General features: G+C 34.1%; 1 protein-coding gene across 2 annotated transcripts; it reads right to left on the minus strand.

The window, feature by feature from the left end:
* Nucleotides 1-112: 112 nt before the first annotated feature.
* On the minus strand, nucleotides 113-20,607 carry LOC109445591 (general transcription factor IIH subunit 2). 2 transcript variants are annotated; one of them, XM_019728069.2, is made up of 16 exons: nucleotides 19,970-20,607; nucleotides 17,589-17,678; nucleotides 16,911-16,988; nucleotides 16,550-16,586; nucleotides 16,252-16,338; nucleotides 15,123-15,173; nucleotides 14,744-14,798; nucleotides 11,019-11,124; nucleotides 9,673-9,763; nucleotides 9,422-9,509; nucleotides 8,803-8,910; nucleotides 6,985-7,048; nucleotides 4,460-4,563; nucleotides 3,791-3,893; nucleotides 1,814-1,853; nucleotides 113-563 (listed from the first exon to the last, which is right to left on the minus strand). In XM_019728069.2, the coding sequence occupies exons 1-16, from the start codon at nucleotides 20,521-20,523 to the stop codon at nucleotides 444-446; spliced, it is 1,776 nt and encodes a 591-aa protein (XP_019583628.2). In that variant the 5' UTR covers nucleotides 20,524-20,607; the 3' UTR covers nucleotides 113-443. The 2 variants fall into 2 exon arrangements, with proteins under 2 accessions (XP_019583628.2, XP_074184956.1); XM_074328855.1 differs by lacking the exons at nucleotides 16,550-16,586; nucleotides 16,911-16,988; nucleotides 17,589-17,678; nucleotides 19,970-20,607 and adding an exon at nucleotides 16,662-16,786.
* Nucleotides 20,608-21,334: the final 727 nt, after the last annotated feature.

The following is a 21,334-nucleotide window of genomic DNA, read 5'->3' on the forward strand; positions in this document are numbered from 1 at the left end:
TATAATTTCATATGTATTAATTTCATAACTAGTGACTAATTTTCATCCTACACTGAATTTATACTTACACTTACTTTCCTTTTTACACTAAAAATGAATAAATATAAATCACTGAAGTTCTGTATTTTAATTATAAAACAGTGACATTATCACATCAATTTAATCATGTAAGTAACTTAAATATTATAATGTATAATGACTTTGAAAACATTACAACTCAAAATTACAGAAAACAAAATTAACTGAAAGATACTATTGAATTCCAGGTATTTCTGTGACAGGATACAAATTTTAAAATTTAATAAAATACTACATTTTCTTAGCAAAAAGTTTTTCCTTTTGAACTACTTTTCAGGTTTTAACTGAAGCGTCTTCTAAAGAATCATTTTATTTACAGTTGCAAATTTCTTTTTAACACATACAATATGTACTATTTACTGGAATCAAATACCTGAAGGGGTTGGAATATTATGAATACAGCCAGGACAACAATGGAGAGAATCATGAACAAAAACATCACAGTCCACACAGAAAACATTTCGGCACACAGTGCAAACATAGACCTGCAATAAAGAGAAGAAAAGTAAATTTAAATAGTAGTTTCCAAAAAACAAAAAGTAGTTTCCAAAAGTTAAGCAGACCATAGCTAGAAGACACTCAAGTTGCTTTGCTCTTTTATATCTCTATCAAATTTTCCCCACCCACCTACCTACTTTATTATCTCCAATGTACGATTTTTTCCAAAAAAAAGTATTCCTTAAAAATGAGGAAATAACTTTGTTTTGGAGGCCTTAAAAGTCTCTTGTATTATAAGACACTCTTACTTCATTTGGGAAGACACATAAGCTTGAAATTAGCTCAAGTTCTGAAGGCTTAGAGAGGACATCTGACTGATTCAATTAAAAAGAGAAACACAAAAATGTATGTAATTACTTAATTATTCCTGGGGAATGACCTCACAATTGCAAAAGTTATATTCCCTTTTTAATTAAACCACGAAAGAATAAGGCAAAAGACACATAAAAAAGAAAAAACTCATTATCCTATTAGTATTAATTAGTATATGGACACTTGTGCCTGGGATAAAATTTCCAGGGCTGAGCATTGTACCCAGAGATTTAAAAATCATTAAATCTCAAACAGCATAGAAGTAAAGATGATGTGTTCTTAAAACCTGTCAAATCAAAAAATGGTTCTAGTGAGAATGAAGCTACTGATAATCAGAGGCATATAAAACTTAATAAAATTGTTTTATGAAATATGAGAGTAGAATAAACAAGCAATCCAACTAATATTCTATATAGTTTATATAGTTTTAAACATGGACATGTAACTAAATTAATAAAAAATTAAAACTAGATAGTGATCTATCTTATTTCCGCCTTTATATAAGTTTATACATTCAAGTTGGCCCCCTTCAAAATTTTTAAAAATATTTCCTCATTGGCAAAATGGGGGCATAACGTTTGGTCTGTGGCCACCTTAAATGGTAACTTCAAAATGGGTTATAACAGACCCTAAAGTACCATATAGAGAAATAACTTTGAACACTTCCAAACTAAATGCAGTTTAGCTTGCAAATTGAAGACAGTTTAAAACTACTAAAATATCTTTGTAGCAAAATTGGAATGCGGAATTACAAAACAACTATTTAAACTACTGTGTTCCCATGTTATCTCTACCTACTGTTATTACACTTCTAAGGAATAACCTGATATTAGCCTGGTCTTCAGAAATCTACTGAAAGCTTATAACACTATTTCCCCAATATTTCTTATACATTACTTCATATTTAGAAAGCACATGAACTTACATGTTGGTCTTTCAATTGCCCCTGACATCCATAACAAAATCTGGAAAAGTTTAAGAATCATTTTGTTTAGAATTCATTCCTTAAAATAGCTCTGCAAAATCTCATTAACAAAAATCCTTTAATTAATAAGTAATCTTACTTACAATTAAGTAACACATGACTTTTAGGAGCAAGAGTTAAGAATACTAGTAATTTAAGAAAATTCCACAGTATATCCCAAGGTCATCTAACAGTTGGTCCAAAATCTTACTTTAAAAATAATTTAATTTTCATCAAGGTTAAATATGAGCATGTGCTCTCAACTGGGATTCTGAGAGGGAATTAAACCCTACAAAAAATTATTTGAGGGACAATTTTTCAACTCTCCCAGAGATAACAGACAGCTGGTACAACTCTACATGAACAGGAAAGAAGTTAACTTATTGCATATAATGGATGCCTATGGGCTTAATTTTCATGGAATGGTTTAAACAGTTAGAAGTTCTCAAAACTTGTTACTAAAAAATGCAGTTCCCTGCCTACCCACCCCCTACTTCATTTCTGTTCCCCACAGCGCTTTTGAAAACTGTTTGATAGCTACCTATACTTAGAGTGCTACCTCTTGGTTTTTTCACAGGCATTGGCTGTGAACTTCCCACTACAGATGATGAGAATTTAATTCGTTTTCAACCCTCTTGAACTAATAGCATGTATGTGCATAACTAATATCATTCTTTTTTTTTCCTGTTTAATATCATTCTCAATACTATGTAGTTAAATCATTTTGCACAGAATAGTAAATGTTTAGTTTATTATGACTCTATAAACATACTCAACTGAGCCATGTGATATAACTTTTCCTCTCTTTAAAACATTTCTTCCTAGAGTCAATAACTATAGTTATTCAGAAGCTTAGTTTTCCATTTAATTTCCATTAACTCAGTCCCAATTTTTCCCTGAGAAGTCTCAATTTCCTCGCTATGTTCAACTACATCAGAAATTCTATAGTTTCATCCTCTTGGTGACATCTCTCCTAGAGCATTCTGACCTCCAACTGAACTGTTCTCCATTTTTGACACACAAGCATCATTCTGGGATTTCCCCTTATCATCATTCTATGGCCTTCTTTAGCCACTTTTGAATTAGATAGATATTCCTCTTCTCTTTCATTCATTCTCTTTCTCAGTTCCTTTGAAGCATCTCTTCCACAGCTTCCCCAGAAAGTCTCTTTTTGAGACCTTTCAAGTCTGCAAATGTCTTTATTCTACCTACATTTAATTGATAGCTTGGCTGGGCATATAATTTAGGTAAGTAATAGTTTTCACTCCAAATTTTGAAAGAAAATGTTCCCTGTCAGTATCTAGTGTTGCTGATGAGAAACCAAACAACTTGAATTCCAAGTTATGTCACCTAATTTTCCCTTTCCAGAAATATTCAGGGTTAGTATTCTGCTGCATATTCTGGAATTTCACAATGATATCATTTCACAATGATACTTTAGTGTGGGTCTGCTTTCCTTCAATATGTCAGGCACCTGAGAGTCCCTTTTATCCTTTAAGTTCTCTACTTTAATAGTAGAAAATGTTCTTGAACTATTTCTCTTCTACTCTTCTTTTGATTTTTTCTTTATTTCTCTGATTTCTTTTCTTTATTACTCTGATAGTAAACCTTCTGGATAAATCCTCTAGTTTTACACCATATAAAGCAACCAATGCTAAAAATATGAGCTTTCTTTTTTGTTTCTTTTTGGAGAACTAATTTACTAGTATACCACCGCTCTTACTATACATAGGTGAATTTATGGAAATTAATAGATTTCTGGAGATCCAGATCTGTTTGACAATGAGTCATTTTAGTCATAACCAAGGCATTCTATATCTCATTTTCTATATAGAAGTAATCTTGACCAAGTTAATGTAACTATCTTTTTAAAAGTAGTAACAATGTATTCAAACACTACCACTTAGAACAGATATAGGTTAATCAAAACTCACATACCTTTCTCCATTATGTTCTTCTAGGGGAATTTCTTGAAAAGCATCCAAAGGAAATAAATGATGGTAAGATCGTGCCAAATGGGGAGCAGACACTAGAGTAAGACCTAACACATAAAGCAAAGAGACATACTTAATAGCCCAAACCTCATAAGGACAATAACTGAAATGTCTAATGATAGAACTTAGTCTAAATATTTTCAAGTTTTATTTTTTTAGGATTGCAGGTATTCATTACTTCAGTTTACCTGTGGCTATAAAAGGCGAGTCCAGGATGGAGTCTTAGTTCTGTCACTAAGTATGTGACTTGTATTTGCCTATTTGCTTACTTACAAATAAAATAAAATTCTACAATCCTATAATTTCATTCCTCTTCCTCCTTATAGATATTTATTTTATGTAGTTAAAGAGCTGCAAAAATGTCTACTAGATCTGGTGCATTGTCTTTAAAGAACATACTTTTTTCAGAAAGAGAATGAGGAAACTCTTCTAGATGCCATGTTTATTCTTAGAAATGGAGTACTGGGTACTCAGTGAAAAAAAATAATCTATTTTTTTCCTCACATTAAATCCAGAAACATAGGCAGAGCTTAATATTTACATTTATTTTCATAGCAACATAGGTAAGTTATTCAAGATTAGTTTACCGAATAGAAAACAGTTGGTTTCTTACCACAGATTTTACATTCAACGGGAAGCTCACAGTACTTTGCCCGACACTGTGGGCAGAAATAGCCTCCTAATGTAAGTCCTGGCTCAGTGTTGCTATCCAGGTGCCTGTGGGGAGAAAAACATTTCTTTAAAAATGTGATACATAAAGATGGGAACAGTTAGAGCAAAAGAAAGTACACTACCTTGATTTCAAAATCTTGGAGTTGTTTCATAGCTCACTTATGTTAATTTTTTTTGTTTTTTTCCCCTCTGCATTTTTGTTTTGAATAGTTTCCATTAATGTCTGTGAATTTACTAATCTTTGCTTCTTCAGTGACTAATCTGCTGTTAGTTTTTCATCTCAGACATTGTATTCTTCATCTCTGGAAATTTCATTTGGAACTTTTTTCTGTCTTCCATATCTCTTATCATGCTCATGTTCTCTACTTTCATGAACATATGGAGTATAAATATAATAGTTGTCTTAACATCTTGTCTACTAATTCTATCAACTGGGTTATTTCTGGATATATTTCCATTCTATGATTTTTCTCCTTGTTATAGATCTTTTCTGATTTCTTTGCATGCCTGGCAATTTTTGACTGATTGCCAGATACTGTGAATTTTGCTGTTTTAGGTGGATTTTTTGTATTCCATTAAATATGTTGGAGGTTTTTCTGGAATATACTTAAGTAACTTGGAAATAGTTTGATCTGTTCAAGACTTGACTTTGTTAGGCTGTCCAGAGCAACTATTAGTCTAGGGTTAACCTGGTTCCATTACCCTATTCTATTGGATTCCATTCAAGGTCTGTTGTGTTAAGAGGTCTTTCCAAACTGACTGGTGGGAACATGAACTATTCCTTGCCCTATGTAAGGTCTAGGGATTGTTCTGCCTGCTCCTCTCCACACGTTCTTTCCCTGGCCCCTGGTAGTTCCCTCACAGGAATGTGTTGATCAATACTCAGCTAATGACTCATGGGGAAGTCTCTGCATATCTCAAGAGCTCTGTGTGTAGCTCTTTATTCTCTAGTACTCTGCCCTGCAAAATAATAGCGATTTCAGCCTCCCCAAATGCTGAACTTTGTTTCTTCAACTAAGGAAGAGCTTTCAGGCTGTGTGTGGGTTTTCTTGCACTGCAGCCTGGAAATTCTCTCTAGGCAGTAAGCTCATGTGTTTCCCTTTTTTCAGGGATTATTATCTGCACTACCTGTTGTCCAATGTCTGAAAATGTTGTTTTATATATTTTGTCTGGTTTTCTGGCAGGAGGCAGGAGGGTAAATCCAGTCCCTAATATACCTTTATAGCTGGAGGCAGTAGTCTGATCTGTGATTTTTTAAGAATTACTTTCTTAAATTTAGTTTTGTTTTCTAATTATGTAAAATGTAAAGCTCCAAAGTTAAAACAAGATATATTCAGAGGGGTGGTTCATTGGCTCAGTTGGTTAGAGCGTATTTCTCATAACACCAAGGTGGTCGGTTCAATTCCCACATGGGCCACTCAGTGAGCTGTGCCTTCCACAACTAGACTGAAAACGACGCCTTGACTTGTTGCTGAGCTGCACCCTCCACAACTAGATTGAAAACAACGACTTGGAGTTGATGGGTCCTGGAAAAACACACTGTTCCCCAATAAAAATTAAAAAAAAGATACAGTATTCAGAAAACTCTAAGATCGGGCCGGCCCGGTGGCTCAGGCAGTTAGAGCTCCATGATCCTAACTCTGAAGGCTGCTGGTTTGATTCCCACATGGGCCAGTGGGCTCTCAACCACAAGGTTGCCAGTTCAATTCCTCGAGTCCCGCAAGGGATGGTGGCCAGCGCCCCTGCAACTAAAATTGAACATGCCACCTTGAGCTGAGCTGCCACTGAGCTCCCAGATGGCTCAGTTGGTTGGAGCGTGTCCTCTCAACCACAAGGTTGCCGGTTTCGACTCCCGCAAGGGATGGTGGGCTGTGCCCCCTGCAACTAGTCACGGCAACTGGACCTGGAGCTGAGCTGCACCCTCCACAACTAAGACTGAAAGAACAACAACTTGAAGCTGAATCGCACCCTCCACAACTAAGATTGAAAGGACAACAATTTGACTTGGAAAAAAGTCCTGGAAGTACACACTGTTCCCCAATAAAGTCCTGTTCCCCTTCCCCAATAAAATCTTTAAAAAAAAAAAAAAAAAGAAAACTCTAAGGTCTACCCCTTTGCCTTTCTCCACACACCACCTAGGTCAAATTTTTTTCAGTTTTCACTTTTTATTTCCATTACTATTTTTATTAATATAAACAAGTATAGCTATCTACTAAAATCTCTACCTTCTTCTTAGATGATTGGTAGCATACTACACACTTTTCTCTACCATGTTTTACTTAGTAATATCTACTAAAGATTCCTCATAGGAGTATATATAGCCCTTGCTCCTTTTTACAGTTATATAGAAGGTAATCTTTTACAAAAGCCATTACATTTCAAGCCCATCTTCTTAATTTATAACTTATAGAAGGGAGTTAAAAATATAAAAACATCATCACTGACAGTTTCAACATTTATACTTACGCCATGCTGAAAGAGGGTTTTGCATCTTGATCAGACAGAGAAGCAACGGTATGCTGAGGAAATCCTTTATAAAAGAAAACGTTTTACTTTCTTTTTCTAAGCAAATTAACAAAATTCTAGGGCTAAGATCCTAAAAATGTTCCCACCACAAAGCCCATGAAATTGTACAAAAGTTCTCTTTCCTGCTTTTTAGATATGTTTATTATAGCATGGTCAGACTGACAGTAATTGCAAGTTACAAAAAAAATTAAAAATAGAGGAAATGGGGAAAGATCTGTCCATAAATATGGCCTCAGATTCTAAAGATCGTATCTATGTTTTCTAATAACAATTAACATATACTGGTTTTTAAAAAGAAAATGTTTGTAAGTTTTAAATAGTTTCTGACACAATAAAGGAGTCTATTACATATACTACTTTCACTTTATATAAAAACATACACCTCTGTTTAAAATTCTGGAATGCCCAAACCTAGGTAGTTTGTTTTTCATATATATATATACTTTTTCTTATTTTTTGTTTGTCTTTGTTCTTTGTCATATATTTTTAAATTTGAAGGCAAGTCCAAGAAAAGCAAAAAACATAAACAAAGAGAGATTTCATTACATAAAAATTTTAAATCTATCTACGTATCAAAACAAATAAAAGGTAAATGACCAACTGAAAAAATATTTATATCATGTGATAGAAATGAGTTGATATTCCTAAATAGTTTTAACAAATCAATTTGAAGAATAAATTATTATGTTTAAATAACTTTAAAATGGGCTAAGGAAATATATCAGTAAATCAAAAAAACTAGCCAACGTAATATTTAAAATGTATTGAGTGTTTATGTCAAGCACTATTCTAAATGTTTCATCTGTAGCAACTCAATCCTGGCAACACATAACGAGATAGATACTAATATCATTTTACAGATGAGGAAATAGGAAAGGGAGGTTGACCAATACTATAAATGGCCTAAAAGAAGGCAGAAAAGCATTCTATTTCACTGACAAAAAATTCATATTAAACAAAGAGATTCTTTTTATATTTAAGCAGTATGTCTTTTTCAATTATAAATTTAATAAATGCTCATTACAAAATTTTTAGAAAATAGAGGGAAACAAAAAATTTTTTTAAATGATGCGAAACCCATCATTCGCCCTCTCCTGAAAAAGATCACCTTGAACAATTTGATTGTTCAACCTTCTGTCTCTGCAGTATGTATTACACAACTTTGATCAAACAGTACAGAGGATTTTATAGCTCAGTTTTTAAATTTCCTAACACAAGGGTTTTTCTATAAATGTAGTATCTTTATATATTTCTAGTCTTAACAGTAAAAGAAAGCCAGTAGTGTTCTCTGAGTGATAGGATTACATGTGGATTTAATTTTTTTACTTCTCTAATTTTCTAAAATTGCTTAAACAGCATAATTTTCTCTAACTATAAAACATTTAAGTTAAAAAATTCTTAAATGTTAAAATGATAACTTGTGCAAATGAAAATAGAAAGTGGGGGGTAGCCGGATGGCTCAGTAGGTTAGAGCACAAGCTCTCAACAACAAGTCTGCTGATTCAATTCCCGCATGGGATGGTGGGCTACGCCCCCTACAACTAAGATTGAAAACGGCAACTGGACTTGGAGCTGAGCTGTGCCCGCCACAACTAGATTGAAGGACAATGACTTGTAGCTGATGAGCCCTGGAGAAACATACTGTTCTCGAATCATCTCCAATAAAATTAGGAAAAAAAAAAGAAAATCAAAAGTGAAGTTTGAGCCAAAATATATTTTTTAAATGTCTATTTTAAAATACCACAAATTAACACTTACCCATACGAATAAGTGAGCATTCAGAACTTGAGCTAGCCGGAGGAGGACTAACATGATGTGTTAGCAATTCTTTGTAATGGCTTTCATCTAAAATAACGTGGTATGTGCCTAACAAGATGAAAAGTAAAACAAAATAAAATCAATTTTCTAAACGTAAGAATGAATAATAATTTTGATGTAATTCTGTAAACGTTTTACTATCTGAAAATGTACATTTTCAATATAAATATTTAAGTTAAATTATCATTTTTCAAAAACCTTATTTAAATAACACCTTTAAATTAACTTCTCTACAAATCACTATAATTACAATTTAATGAAAGCCAAGTTATAAGATCTTTACAAAGTAATTCATATAGTGAAATTACTAGCTTTTCAAGAGTTATAAATGATTCCTCTGAACACCGACATAACTACTGAAAATTCCTTGTATTTTGAGATGATATCTTATAGCACCAAATGACGTATTTAAGAAGGCTACCCATATTTTGGACTTTAGCACATGAACTGATTTAAGTTTAATAGCTTAAAAACAGATGAAAACATTCTAATTTAATTAATAAATTGTTACTTCTTACATAGAAATTATGAGCAAATATTGAAGATTCTAGATATATACCACCAGTTTCACGAGCAAGGACAGTGCAAACCCGAACCTCTGCAGACAATCCGATAATAGACACTCTAATTTTAGCTGCCTTTAGGGTCTTCATAAAATCCAAGTAAATGGAGGGTTTTGGAGGAAGACAAAAAAAAGCATTGAACAATCAATATGTCTGAAAAATAAATGTTCTGAAAACTAGTAATAAATGCACTACAAAATTTTCTTTAGCGTTGTAAATTTGGTTTTGATTATAAAATTGGTTCTACCTTGATTAGATCATAGATATTAGATGGATCACAAGTTGTGAGGCTGCTAAAGATGATTAGGACTTCTCTACTTGTATGTCCAGGCATGTGTCTAAAGAAAGATAAAATATTCTCCAATTAAGCGTAACAAATTATGCTAATAAAAAATTTACCTAAAATGAATAGTACACTTCGTTTATATATTTAGACTATAGAATATATCTCATTTGTTTCAACATTACAAAGGAATGAATTATATTTCTAAACACCTTAATGTAAATTTTTCTAAAATTAGCTACACAGTTAAAAAAATTCACTGATTCATGTATTCATTCAATAAATATTTATTGAATACTCTTAAGTTGTGGGGATAGAGTGATAAACAACACTGCCAAGGTTCCTGACACCATGAAGGTGAGAATGGTTCCTGACACCATTCTCGATTTGTTTCATACAAAGTCTAAAGTGTACATTGGAAAGTATGACAATACAGGAATAATGTACCTCTTTTTTAAAGACTGCAATTTAACCTCAGGGTGATTCAGAGTCATAACAATCATAAACATTAATTTTGCTACCATTTAATTAAATGATGGCTTATGGGATTTTAAGATGTGATAAGCTGTTTTCCTCTATACTAAATAGAAATTTTCTATGCTTTTAGGAACAATTTTATCAGTTATTTATAGCTTTCCTGTATAACTTCATTGTTAGGCTCCCAGCTTTCACTTGTGGATGCTGCTATTGTGCCTAACTTTAATACTTATGTTGCCTTCTTCTCATCTATTTTAAAACTATTAAAATATCTATTATATAAAGGTGTAAAAATCTGAGTCAGAACAGATCCCTAACCAGGGACAAAATATATGAGCTTTAACTATACTGAATACTTCCTCTCAGATCTTAGTTATATTCCACATAGTTGAACTTGATGGAAAAGAATGCTGTTAATTTACAGATTACAAAATAAGCTAATGAAAGTCAATAAATGTACAACAAACTCACAATTATTATATAACATTAAATTTCACATACAATCAATTCTCAATAAAATATTTTTTCATCAACATATTTCTTTTGTACTACTACTAATGATACAATTTTTTTTTATAATGATACAATTTTAATTACATTTTTCTAAAACCTTTAAGGATATACCTCACCAATTAAAATGTAAAATAAAAATTACTAACACCACACTAAACATCCTAAATGACATTACATGTCTCTTAGTAACGATTTCATTATAGTTGGGTTTATATTATAATTTTAACTTAAATGATAAATCATTTGAATGATAAATCATTTGATTAAGTCAATCAAAAAACTTTGAAATCAATTATAAATAATAAATGTAAAACACTAACTTTAGAGTTTGCATAGCCATGCTTAAGGAGTTATAAAGAGATGGCTCTCCATGGCAGGTCATATCTACAGCTTTCTTCAAAGATGTTATGTGTTTCCTAGAGTTTCCTAAAATAGAAATGAAAAAATTCACTTTTAATAAAATTCTACATATATATTATGGAAATTTATGTCTCTCCCAAAATTAACGTATCTATGATGTTAAAGAACAGAATCCCTTCAAGAGATGTTTGTTACATAACGTCTCACTTCATACTAGAAAGTAGAATACAGTTAGTCCTCACTTAACATCGTGGATAGGTTCTGTGACTTTTAAGTGAAATCATGTATAGCAAGGCCAATTTTACCACAGGCTAATAGATATAAAGAAGAGTTAAGTTCCTACAGTATCTAATCATTATAATGAAATGACATTGAACTCAACTTGACATTGAACTTGATAGTTGTACAAATCTCCTTTGATCTATTAGCACACATTAGAGTGCATAACTTTTTACTTTCAATATTTCCTTATCTTATCATTTTTAAGACTCATATATTTTCACATTTTAACATCTGTGAAATCATGATGTGTCTTACTATCACTGGCAGCCAGGCAGCATTTGTGACACAGCTGTCATCACCTACCCATGTGAGAACCTCTGAATGACTACAGATGTGTTGTTGCTTAAACTGTATTATGTACAATGTGCTATTTATGTTGCGTTTAACTGCAATTGAAAGTGTTTTTACAAAGGTTATAAAGGTTAAATCTTTATGTAGAAAGGCATGGAACAGAGCAGTGAGATGTACATTTGTTATCAGTGAAGCAAAAATTCATTGACAGAAGAATGCCTGCAATTACATATTTTTCTTCAAGGGAATAACACAAGAACTTTATAAGACCTAAGATAGGAGGATTTCCACAAATAGACAAAGTTGTGTTATCTTCTGTTACAGAAATAACATCTGAAAAGGTTATCTCTGTATCTCCAGTCAAGCAATACAAACAAAGGGAAGAGAAACTGCCAAATTTCTTTAAAATAGTTGACAAACATATTAAATCACCAAGAAGCTAGTGTGAACAATTCGCATATCATTTGACATTGTGTCAAAGTTTAAGTGCTAGAGTTTCCTTCTTGATGGCTCATAAACTAAAGGTATCTCATAAATGATGGAATCTGAGATTCAATGATATATGGTATTCTTTGGACATTTTCTCCTATTTCAACTCTGTCTTCATATTAACAATAATCAAAACATTAAATTGATTTTATCATATAGTATAATTCATCAAGCTACCTACATACTGTTGAACATTTATTTTCAATTTGTTACTACTACACTTACCGTTGCAGAGTATATTTATAGTGAGGTTTTTTCTCTCCTTTCATATCATTTCCTAAGTATAATTCCAATGAACAACCATTTATATGGCTCTTTCCCCAAAAAATGCTAAACTAATTAACCAGACTATCATCACTATAAGTAACCAGTTTCTCCATGGTTCAGCAAGCAATATATTACTTCTGAAACTTCATTTTGCTAATTTAAAATAGATAAAATAATAAAATGTTGTTGAGTGGCTTGTTTATTTTTGATCACTTGTTCAGCTTTTTTTTTTTTTCTTTTTTTTTTTCCTTCTTTTTTAAAGGAGGGCACAGCTCACAGTAGCCCATGCAGGAATCAAACCGGCAACCTGGTGGTATTAGCGGCATGCTCTAACCAACTGAGCTAACTGGCTACCCCTGGCTAACCTTTCTCTTTAAATACTGTGTCTCCCCAAAAATAAAACCTAGCCAGACAATCAGCTCTAGTGTATCTTTTGGAGCAAAAATTAATATAAGATTTGGTCATATATTATATTATATTGTATTATATTATGTTATATTATATATCGCTTCTCGGCCTTTTGGCTAAGATCAAATGTTATATTATATCATATTATATCATATCATATCATATCATATCATATCATATCATATCATATCATATCATAGACCCCGTCTTATAGCAAAATATGACTAGGTTGTACATTAATTTTTGCTCCAAAAGATGCATTAGAGCTGACTGTCCGGCCAGGTCTTATTTTTGGGGAAACACGGTAGTTATTTAGTTTCTCTTTTTATCCTCATATGAAATTACTAGTCTTCTTTATCCATTTATCCACTTGGAGCTTCTTGGTGTTTTCATTTGTCTGAATAAGTTTTAAAATGTTAACCAGTTGCCATATGTAATATACATTGCTAGTATTTATTCTTGGAATCATTTAGTCATAGAAATGAAAAGTACCTCACTAAGTCCAAATGCTTTGTTTCATGAGTAGGAAACAATTCTATCAAGTTAAATATTTTGCCTAAGGACATATACCTACCCAATGGCAAGACCAGCACTCAAACCTAGATCTCCCGGCTCTCTACCCACTTCTCTTTCTACTCTACCATACACATATTTTTCCATCTCCCATTGCGTTGTGAGTATGGGGAAAAGAAGCGTATTACATTACTGTCAGTGTGGTTTATAGCGGTGATTCTGATCGGAGGGAGACAGGGTGCTTTGAAGAGGCCTATCAGAATCTACAGAGGATTTTTCATCTCTATACACGACTTCACTGGCACCCATAGAAAACTATTATTAATTTGGAGGTAGGGGGCAGGAGGATTGGCCCTACATCCTTTCCTTGGGGGAACGAACCATCCTTCTCCCATTGTATGATAATCCAGCTTAGACCAAGTGGTTCAGGTGAAGCTTACCCTGCTCCCACCCTGCTCCAGGCACAGGCATGTAATCCAGGCCTACCAACAAAATACTTCGTACCCCTGGCCACTCTTGACTGCTCATGGATGGGTGGATCATAAGCAGATTCAGTATTCTCTCTGGGACTTGTGCTAAAGCTACAGACTACAAAGGTTATACAGACTTGGGACTATTAATAGATATCTTTTCATCTCACAGAAAACCTATCAAAGAATAAAGCCAGACAGAGCTAGGACACCTGAAAATGACTATATATGAAATCAGCCCACCTCTGAACAGTAGCCAATAATTTCCCTTTTGTGCCTAAGCTACTTTGAGTTTTTCTGGTTACTTGCAACTGAGCTTCTTGGATTACTTCAGTCTAACACACATTTCACTCCTTACTGTCATCGTGAAAAACTACAGATGATGAAAGTATGTCAGTTCCCTCATGTGTATTGGTGAGGATGAAAGATTTGAGAATGACATTTAAGTGATAATGTATTTCATAAAATATAAAATAGAATTAGTGATGTAAATTTGTAACAATACATATACTAAAGCAAATAAAACCTGCCATTATCTTTTAAGAGAATAAAATTCAGTTAGACATGCCATATAAACAGGAAAATTGGATCATTAACAATAACTACAATTCACTTTCTTAAATTCTTTGCTCTTTAGAAGTTTAACTATTTAAAAATTAATTTTAAGATTAAGTGGATTTTCTGAATGATTATAATAATTTTATCTCAATATTTTCAAGACTGTACAGATCTTAAATAAACACATTTGCTTTCATTGTAATACTATATTCACCACTGTGCAGAAATCTATTTAAAACAGTTCATCTTAGACACTGAGAGTTTAATGGAGGGTTTTCTAGGGGTTTCACCTAGACAGCATACAGGAAGGCTTCTTTTTACTTACTAGACAACCTTATGAACAGGGTTACAAGGTTTGGTCAATAAAGCCAAGTACTTGAATTCTGTAAAGGTAATTTTATGCATACCTGATAGTTCTGTCAGTTTTTCAGCTCTTTTACTCTTTGTTACAATTATTCCAATCTCGAAATAAAAACAAAAATGATTATTAATTTAATAAGTTATTTCTTTTCGGTGAGAATGTACTAAAATAAATTAGTAATTACAAAAGGAATAAGTAACATGTGAGAAACTTTTTCTCATGATGGTTTTGACATAAATTTAGCTGAGTTCACTATACATAATTTAACTTTTAGAGTTATCTTGCTTTTCATTGACAAGTGTACCAAAAACTGCTACACAATCTGAATCACTTAATTCACAGAATATATGCCCAATGTTTTAAAAATAAATATTTTGCAATAATATCAGAAATCTAATTCTTAATTCCATCAATTATCTACATACCTGACTAATAGGATTTTGATCAAAATATTCCTCTACGAAATACTCCAACAACTGTTTAAAGAAAACAATAAGGAAATACTAGATTAGAGTAAAATAACCATAGATAAAATGTTTTGGGAAACCTATTTGTCAAGCATCACTTATGATTTTTAAGCTTATAGATTTTCAAAAAATGTTTAGCAGTAAAAATATTAAATTAAAAAATGATAAATTTAAAACTGTTAAGTAAACAAAAATTAAAATATTAAATAAACCTGAATTTGAAATTGTAAGTGATGAGCTAGGTTTAAGCTAGACCTTAAAAGATGGAACCATTTGGACATGTAAGACAGACACAATCTAAATAAGGAAAAGATCCAATGAAAACAGAAAAAGAGAAGAAGCAGAATTGAGGATAGGTTTTGATAAATTATGAATAATCTGAATGTGTTTATAAACTGAGGTGACTCAGTAATTCAAAGGAGAATGAGATTCAATAAAGAAAAGGAATAACTGACTTGGGGTGGGAGGGTAGAAATTAAAGGAATAAATATAGTAGTCTCCCCTTATCTTCAAGGGATACATTCCAAGACCTCCCCCCATGGATGTCTGAATCCATGGATAGTACTCAATCGTATATACATACTATTTTTTTCATATATATACATACCTATGATAAAGTTTAACTTATAAATTAGGCACATAAGACAGTAACAAAAATAACTACTATTAATATAGAACAATTATAACAATATACTGTAATAAAAGTTATATGAATGTGGTCTCTCTCTCTCTCTAATACCTTATTGTACTGTATTTACAGAGTACATACACTAAACAAAGGGATTATTCACATCCCAGGTAGGATGGGGCAGGACAGAGCAGGACAGCATAAAATTTCATCATGCTACTCAGAATGGCATGCAATTTAAAACTTATGAATTACTTATGTCTGGAATTCCCCATTTAATATTTTTGGATCACGGTTAACTGCTGGTAACTGAAACTGCAGATATGAGGGAAATGCTCTAATTAGCTATTTTGGTGTATCAGTTCCCTAAATAATCTGGTAGCACTTCTAGTTAGCTGTAGTTTGTATTTAAAAAAAAAAAAAGAGTGAGATTGTATTCTTTTAAAATTTTCCTTTTACCTTTAAAGTACATGTCAGTCTATTCGGCTTTAAATCTTGGTCTTCCATTGTTCTTGATCCATCTACCACCACATAAAGATGGCGCATCTACAAGAAAAAAAATACAAATAAGGACAATTTTCATATACACTGTTCACCAAGAAGTAAAAATGCAATTAGTATTCAGATATTTTATACATATATTTTTAATATATTGTTTTAAAATGTTTGTTGTTTTACTATTGTTTATTCGATCGTGCCAGAAGTTTTCTCCACCCCAGAATAGTTCTGTACCAGTAAAGGAAAAAAAATAACATACCATTCCAAGTCGAACTTGTCCATGGTGCTCAAATACTCTGTTAAAATTATGCAAACATTTTAATGGAATACCATATACTACCCAAAAAAATCAATATAACTTTTCAACTAACCTGCATTTTTTAGTGAAGGAAATTATTAACTTATGGGTTCCACATAATTATAGGCATTTTGGATAGTCTCTGAAGACCCATTTCCCTGCTGAGGTGCTATGTTGCTGGTTCCTTCCCCCCATTCAGAAGATTACAGTCAGTTTCCCTGAAACACAGCTGAAATTAAGTACTGAAGAGTGGGTATAGGTGGACAGAAAGGCTTAAAGGAATATATTTTTACCTGTTGTAACACACAAAAAATTTACATACCTTTTTCTCTTTGCTTTGAAGAGAATGTCTTCTATTGTAGCTTTAAGCGATCCTGATTCATCTTCTTTAAGAATCTCCCTATGAGCAGTAATTACTTGTTTAAAAAGATAAGCTAAAAATTTATTAGCCTATGCAAAATAAAAGCATATGTCCACACAAGGATTTGCATGTAAGTGTTCAAAGGTGCATTATTCTTAACAGCCAAAAGTTGCAAATAATCTAAATGTCCATCAACTGATGGATGAATAAATCATGGTTTAACCATATTAATAAAATACTCTTCAGCAATAAAAATGAATTCCTGATACATGCTACAACATGGATGAACTTGAAAACAGAATGTTAAATGAAAGAAGCCAGACACAACTGACAATGTATTATATGATTACATTTACATGAAATGTCCAGAAAGGGCAAGTGTATAGAGACAGAAAGTACATGAGTGGTTGCCTCAGGATAGAGACAGAGATGTAATTAATTGTAAATGGGCATGAGAGATCTTACTGGAGTGGTGAAAATGTTCTAAAACTGATTTATGGTGATGAATGCACAACTCAGTAAGTTTTCTAAAAATCACTGAATTATGCACTGGAAACAGGTGAAATTTTAAAATGTGTAAAATATACTTCAATAGTTATTAAAAAAATGTCTAAAAGAGAGTAATAATTCCCTACTTACCATGTTCTTTCATAGCCTCCTTCCCATCGCTTAGTTCTCTCAGGTTCTTCATCCATTTTTTTCTTAAACGTATTTATATTACTCAATGTCCTATAAAAAGCATTAGATTGTGAATTTCTAAAGATGTTTGTCACCAAATGCATACAATTAAATTTAAAAGTAGAGAGGGACGTAAATATACAAAGTAAAACAAAACAAAACTTAGAATGCAATGTCATCTTATTCCTTTATTTATTTAACAATTGTTGTTTGGTGAAAATACTTGACAAAATTCTCATGGAACTTTTTTCCATCCCCAAGAAAAAACGGAAATATTTATGCACATATTTGGCACCAATAGAAGCATCTTTTACAATTTAAAAAATAATATAAATGCATTATAAATGTTTCATAGGACAGGCCCACAGAATCATTGGAAATAGGTATGTGTGTAGATGAAACAAGATTAGCCCCAACTGAGATTATTATAGCTGAGTGATGGATACATGGTGATTCATTGTACTACCTCTCCACCTTTGTGTATGTGTGAATCTTCTCATAATCAAAAGTTTCTAAATGAAATTTATTATTTATAAATAGTAAATGCTTATGGCTCGTAATTCAAAAAAAGGGCACAATATTAAACCTACACTATAATCTCAACTATTGGAAGAAAAAGATATATTTAGTAATTCAATAAATACAATTTCAATAAGTAGGGCAAATTCAATAAATAGGTTTTATCTAGATGATAGAATTAAGGGTGATTGGTTTTTCTGCTTCTTTATTCTTTTTGTACTTTTCATATTTTCAATATGAGCATGTTCTTTAATAATCCGGGATAAAATTGGTGATGGGGAGAACCTATTAACCATAACCAAGTAATAAACATCCCCATCATATCCACACTTTCCACCGTCCTCAATGGAATCTCCTTCTGTATCCCACTCATTTTCAGCTTCCTTTTTGCATAAATGAAGGCTCAAAGGAATCCTAAGTGCCAAGACATTAAAGACAAAACAGGTCCCATCACTGACAGAGGCAAAGATTAATTTTTGTGATGACGACAACCAAGACCTTACCGTCCCTTTGTATCATTGTTCCTATAGAAAAATACATATAAAAATCTAAAGAATTGACCTATAAATAGACTTCTAGAATTACAATCTATTGACAAGTTGGAGACTGCTTTTATGGCACCAGTTTTCAGGGGCACCTGCTATAATCAGATATTATTTACTAAACTTCTGTTTCTCACTGAATTAACCACTCCCTGGCATTGGATTCTCCTTTCAATAAATCTGGTGATCCACTTTAATATCCTGAAGTAAGGATGAAATTCTAACATCTGTGCTATTTCACTATATTACCTATGTTAATGCCTTGTAAGCTTAATGATTGTAGTAACGTAGTGTAGTGACTAAATTGAACAATTTGATCCTCCATGCAAGTGTTTTTGTATTTATTGTGAATGTTAAAGATCAAAAACTTACGTTTTCAATGTTTTTAAACCCAAATTCTTAAAAACGTGGCTACTGCCTCCATCACATCAATATTTAAATTGTTTTATTTTTAGTTTATTACTTTGAATTCTCTGAAAGTTCATAAACAAATTGCAAACTAATGAGTAGAAACTGCAAGCGGGAACACTTCTGGTTCATTGTATACGAGGACTTAGCGCTGCCTGCAACGGGAAATGAAAAGGATAGACGTTCGGCCGGGAAGATAGAGGTTTACAATGCATGCTGTTAATAGAGAAGGGATTTATTTATGCATCCTAGAGAAAGATGTACTTGGTGACCTCTTAGGTCAGTGTCTCCAACGGCCTATGACTTCCTTCCATTGTCTTACAAATATCGCTGATCTGTTTCCTTGGAATCCAACCCCAGAAAAGCTACCTGGCCCAGCGTAAGCCTGTCGGTGTGATTCCTGTCACGTGAGCTCAGAATACTACCTGAAAACAAATAAGATCGGCACCAAACACCGCGATTTATGAGGCTTTCCTCAAACCTTATCCTGCCAAGCGCTGAGAGAAAGACAAGGGTGACTACTGTCCTGTTTTTCAGGTGTGGAAGTCGAGGCTCCAAGGTTGGGAACTCTCTCGAGGCTACATAACTAGAGGGAGGTCACAAACTCGAACCCAATATCACAATTCCCAAAACTCGCACTCTGCCTCAGGGAAGGAAGTAGAGCCATCCCCAGACTTCACACGCTTCCACGCAGCTCCCCAGACGGAAACTGCCCTTCTTCTCCACACGCTCCCACACAGCCTTATTCCCTCTGAGGCTGGTCGGGGCCATTCAGCCTACGCCCGGGGCAATGAAGGCTCTTTCTTGCCACCGTGCTCTCCAGGTAGCCATTCAACGCCTGGGATCCGCTCCGATCGGTACCCGCAGACTCACCAGTCCCGCCCGACGCCGCTCCGCCCGGAAGCCGCTCTGTCCGGAAGCTCCGCCCAATCCGCTCTAATGGCGACTTTGAAGTTCTTCCTCCGTGCGCAGTGACGACGGAGAACCGTTCCGGTTGCTTTGAGTGGAGTTTGTAGCAGCAGAACGTTTCGGGGTCGCGGCATTCCGGGAATTGATTTTGAGTGAGAGAAGGGACCGCCTACACCCCCGTTCAGCTCAGAGGCGGGGAAAGTGCCATCATTCGCTCTTGGATGTTCGGAGGGCCGGTAGCTGTCGACCTGAGATCTGAGGAGCTGATTTATTTCTAAAAGGTTGGCATGAAGAACTCTGACCGCAGCAGCAGCAACAGCAGCTGGGCCAGCAGCACCTTGCTGTGCAACGTTTTCCAGGATGCCCTTGCTGTTCGTGCAAGAAATATTTATTGAGCACCTACTTTGGGCCTGATTCAGTTCTAGGCACTGAGGAAATAGCAATGAAAAACTGCCAAAAATCCTTGGCCTTACCGAATTGCTTCTGCTGTGAAGATCGTTATCAAGAGATAGTGCCATAGAGAAAATTTAAGCATGGAAGGGGAAAGGGTTACAGTTTGAAATAGTGTGATCAGAGGAGTCCACACTAAGACAGTTGAGCCATGACCAGAATGAGGGAATTAACCACGCTGATACTAGGAAGCAACAGGAGCTGCTGCAAGTGCAGCTCCAGGGGTGGAAACGCGTTGGTGTGTGTGAGGGAATGCATGAGAAAGGGTGAAAAATGAGTGGTAGCAGCTGAAATCAGAAGTGGAGGCCTCTGAGCACTGAGAACTTTGGAGGGACGATGATGGCTTCAACTAGTGTAGTATGGCAGTGCAGCTAGTGAGCAGCGGTTGGATTCTCATCTTGTTGATAGACTGGATGTGTGTTATGAACAAGGAACCAGTGACTCCAGAAGTTTTCAGTTGAGCAACTGAAAGGTTGAAGTTGCAATTACTGAGAGGGTGGAGGGTGAGTCCTATCAGTTCAATTTTGGAAAAATTGTTTGAAATGCGAGCTATACATAGGGAATTAAATACTAGCATTCGCCCCACATTCAAGAAATGGAGAGGCCAGTCACCCCCAGAACACGGGGAGAAAAGGTTAGGCCCAGGAAAAGAACAGAAAGGACATGCGGGAGATGGAGCCTCTGTTTCCCCATCAGCATATGCTTCCCGTGTTGCTTTATTATACCAAAGTCTTCTCATGCTTCGCATAAACAGAAGCCATCCTGCACAGTAGTGGAAAGAACAGACCTGTATTTAAAATCATGATCTGCCACACTAGCTGGGTGACCTCAAGCAAGTCACAACCCAAGTCTGACCTATAAAATGGGGATACCTCCACC

This window comes from Rhinolophus sinicus, linkage group LG03 (assembly GCF_036562045.2).
Source record: "Rhinolophus sinicus isolate RSC01 linkage group LG03, ASM3656204v1, whole genome shotgun sequence".
In the NCBI taxonomy this organism is placed as follows: domain Eukaryota; kingdom Metazoa; phylum Chordata; class Mammalia; order Chiroptera; family Rhinolophidae; genus Rhinolophus; species Rhinolophus sinicus.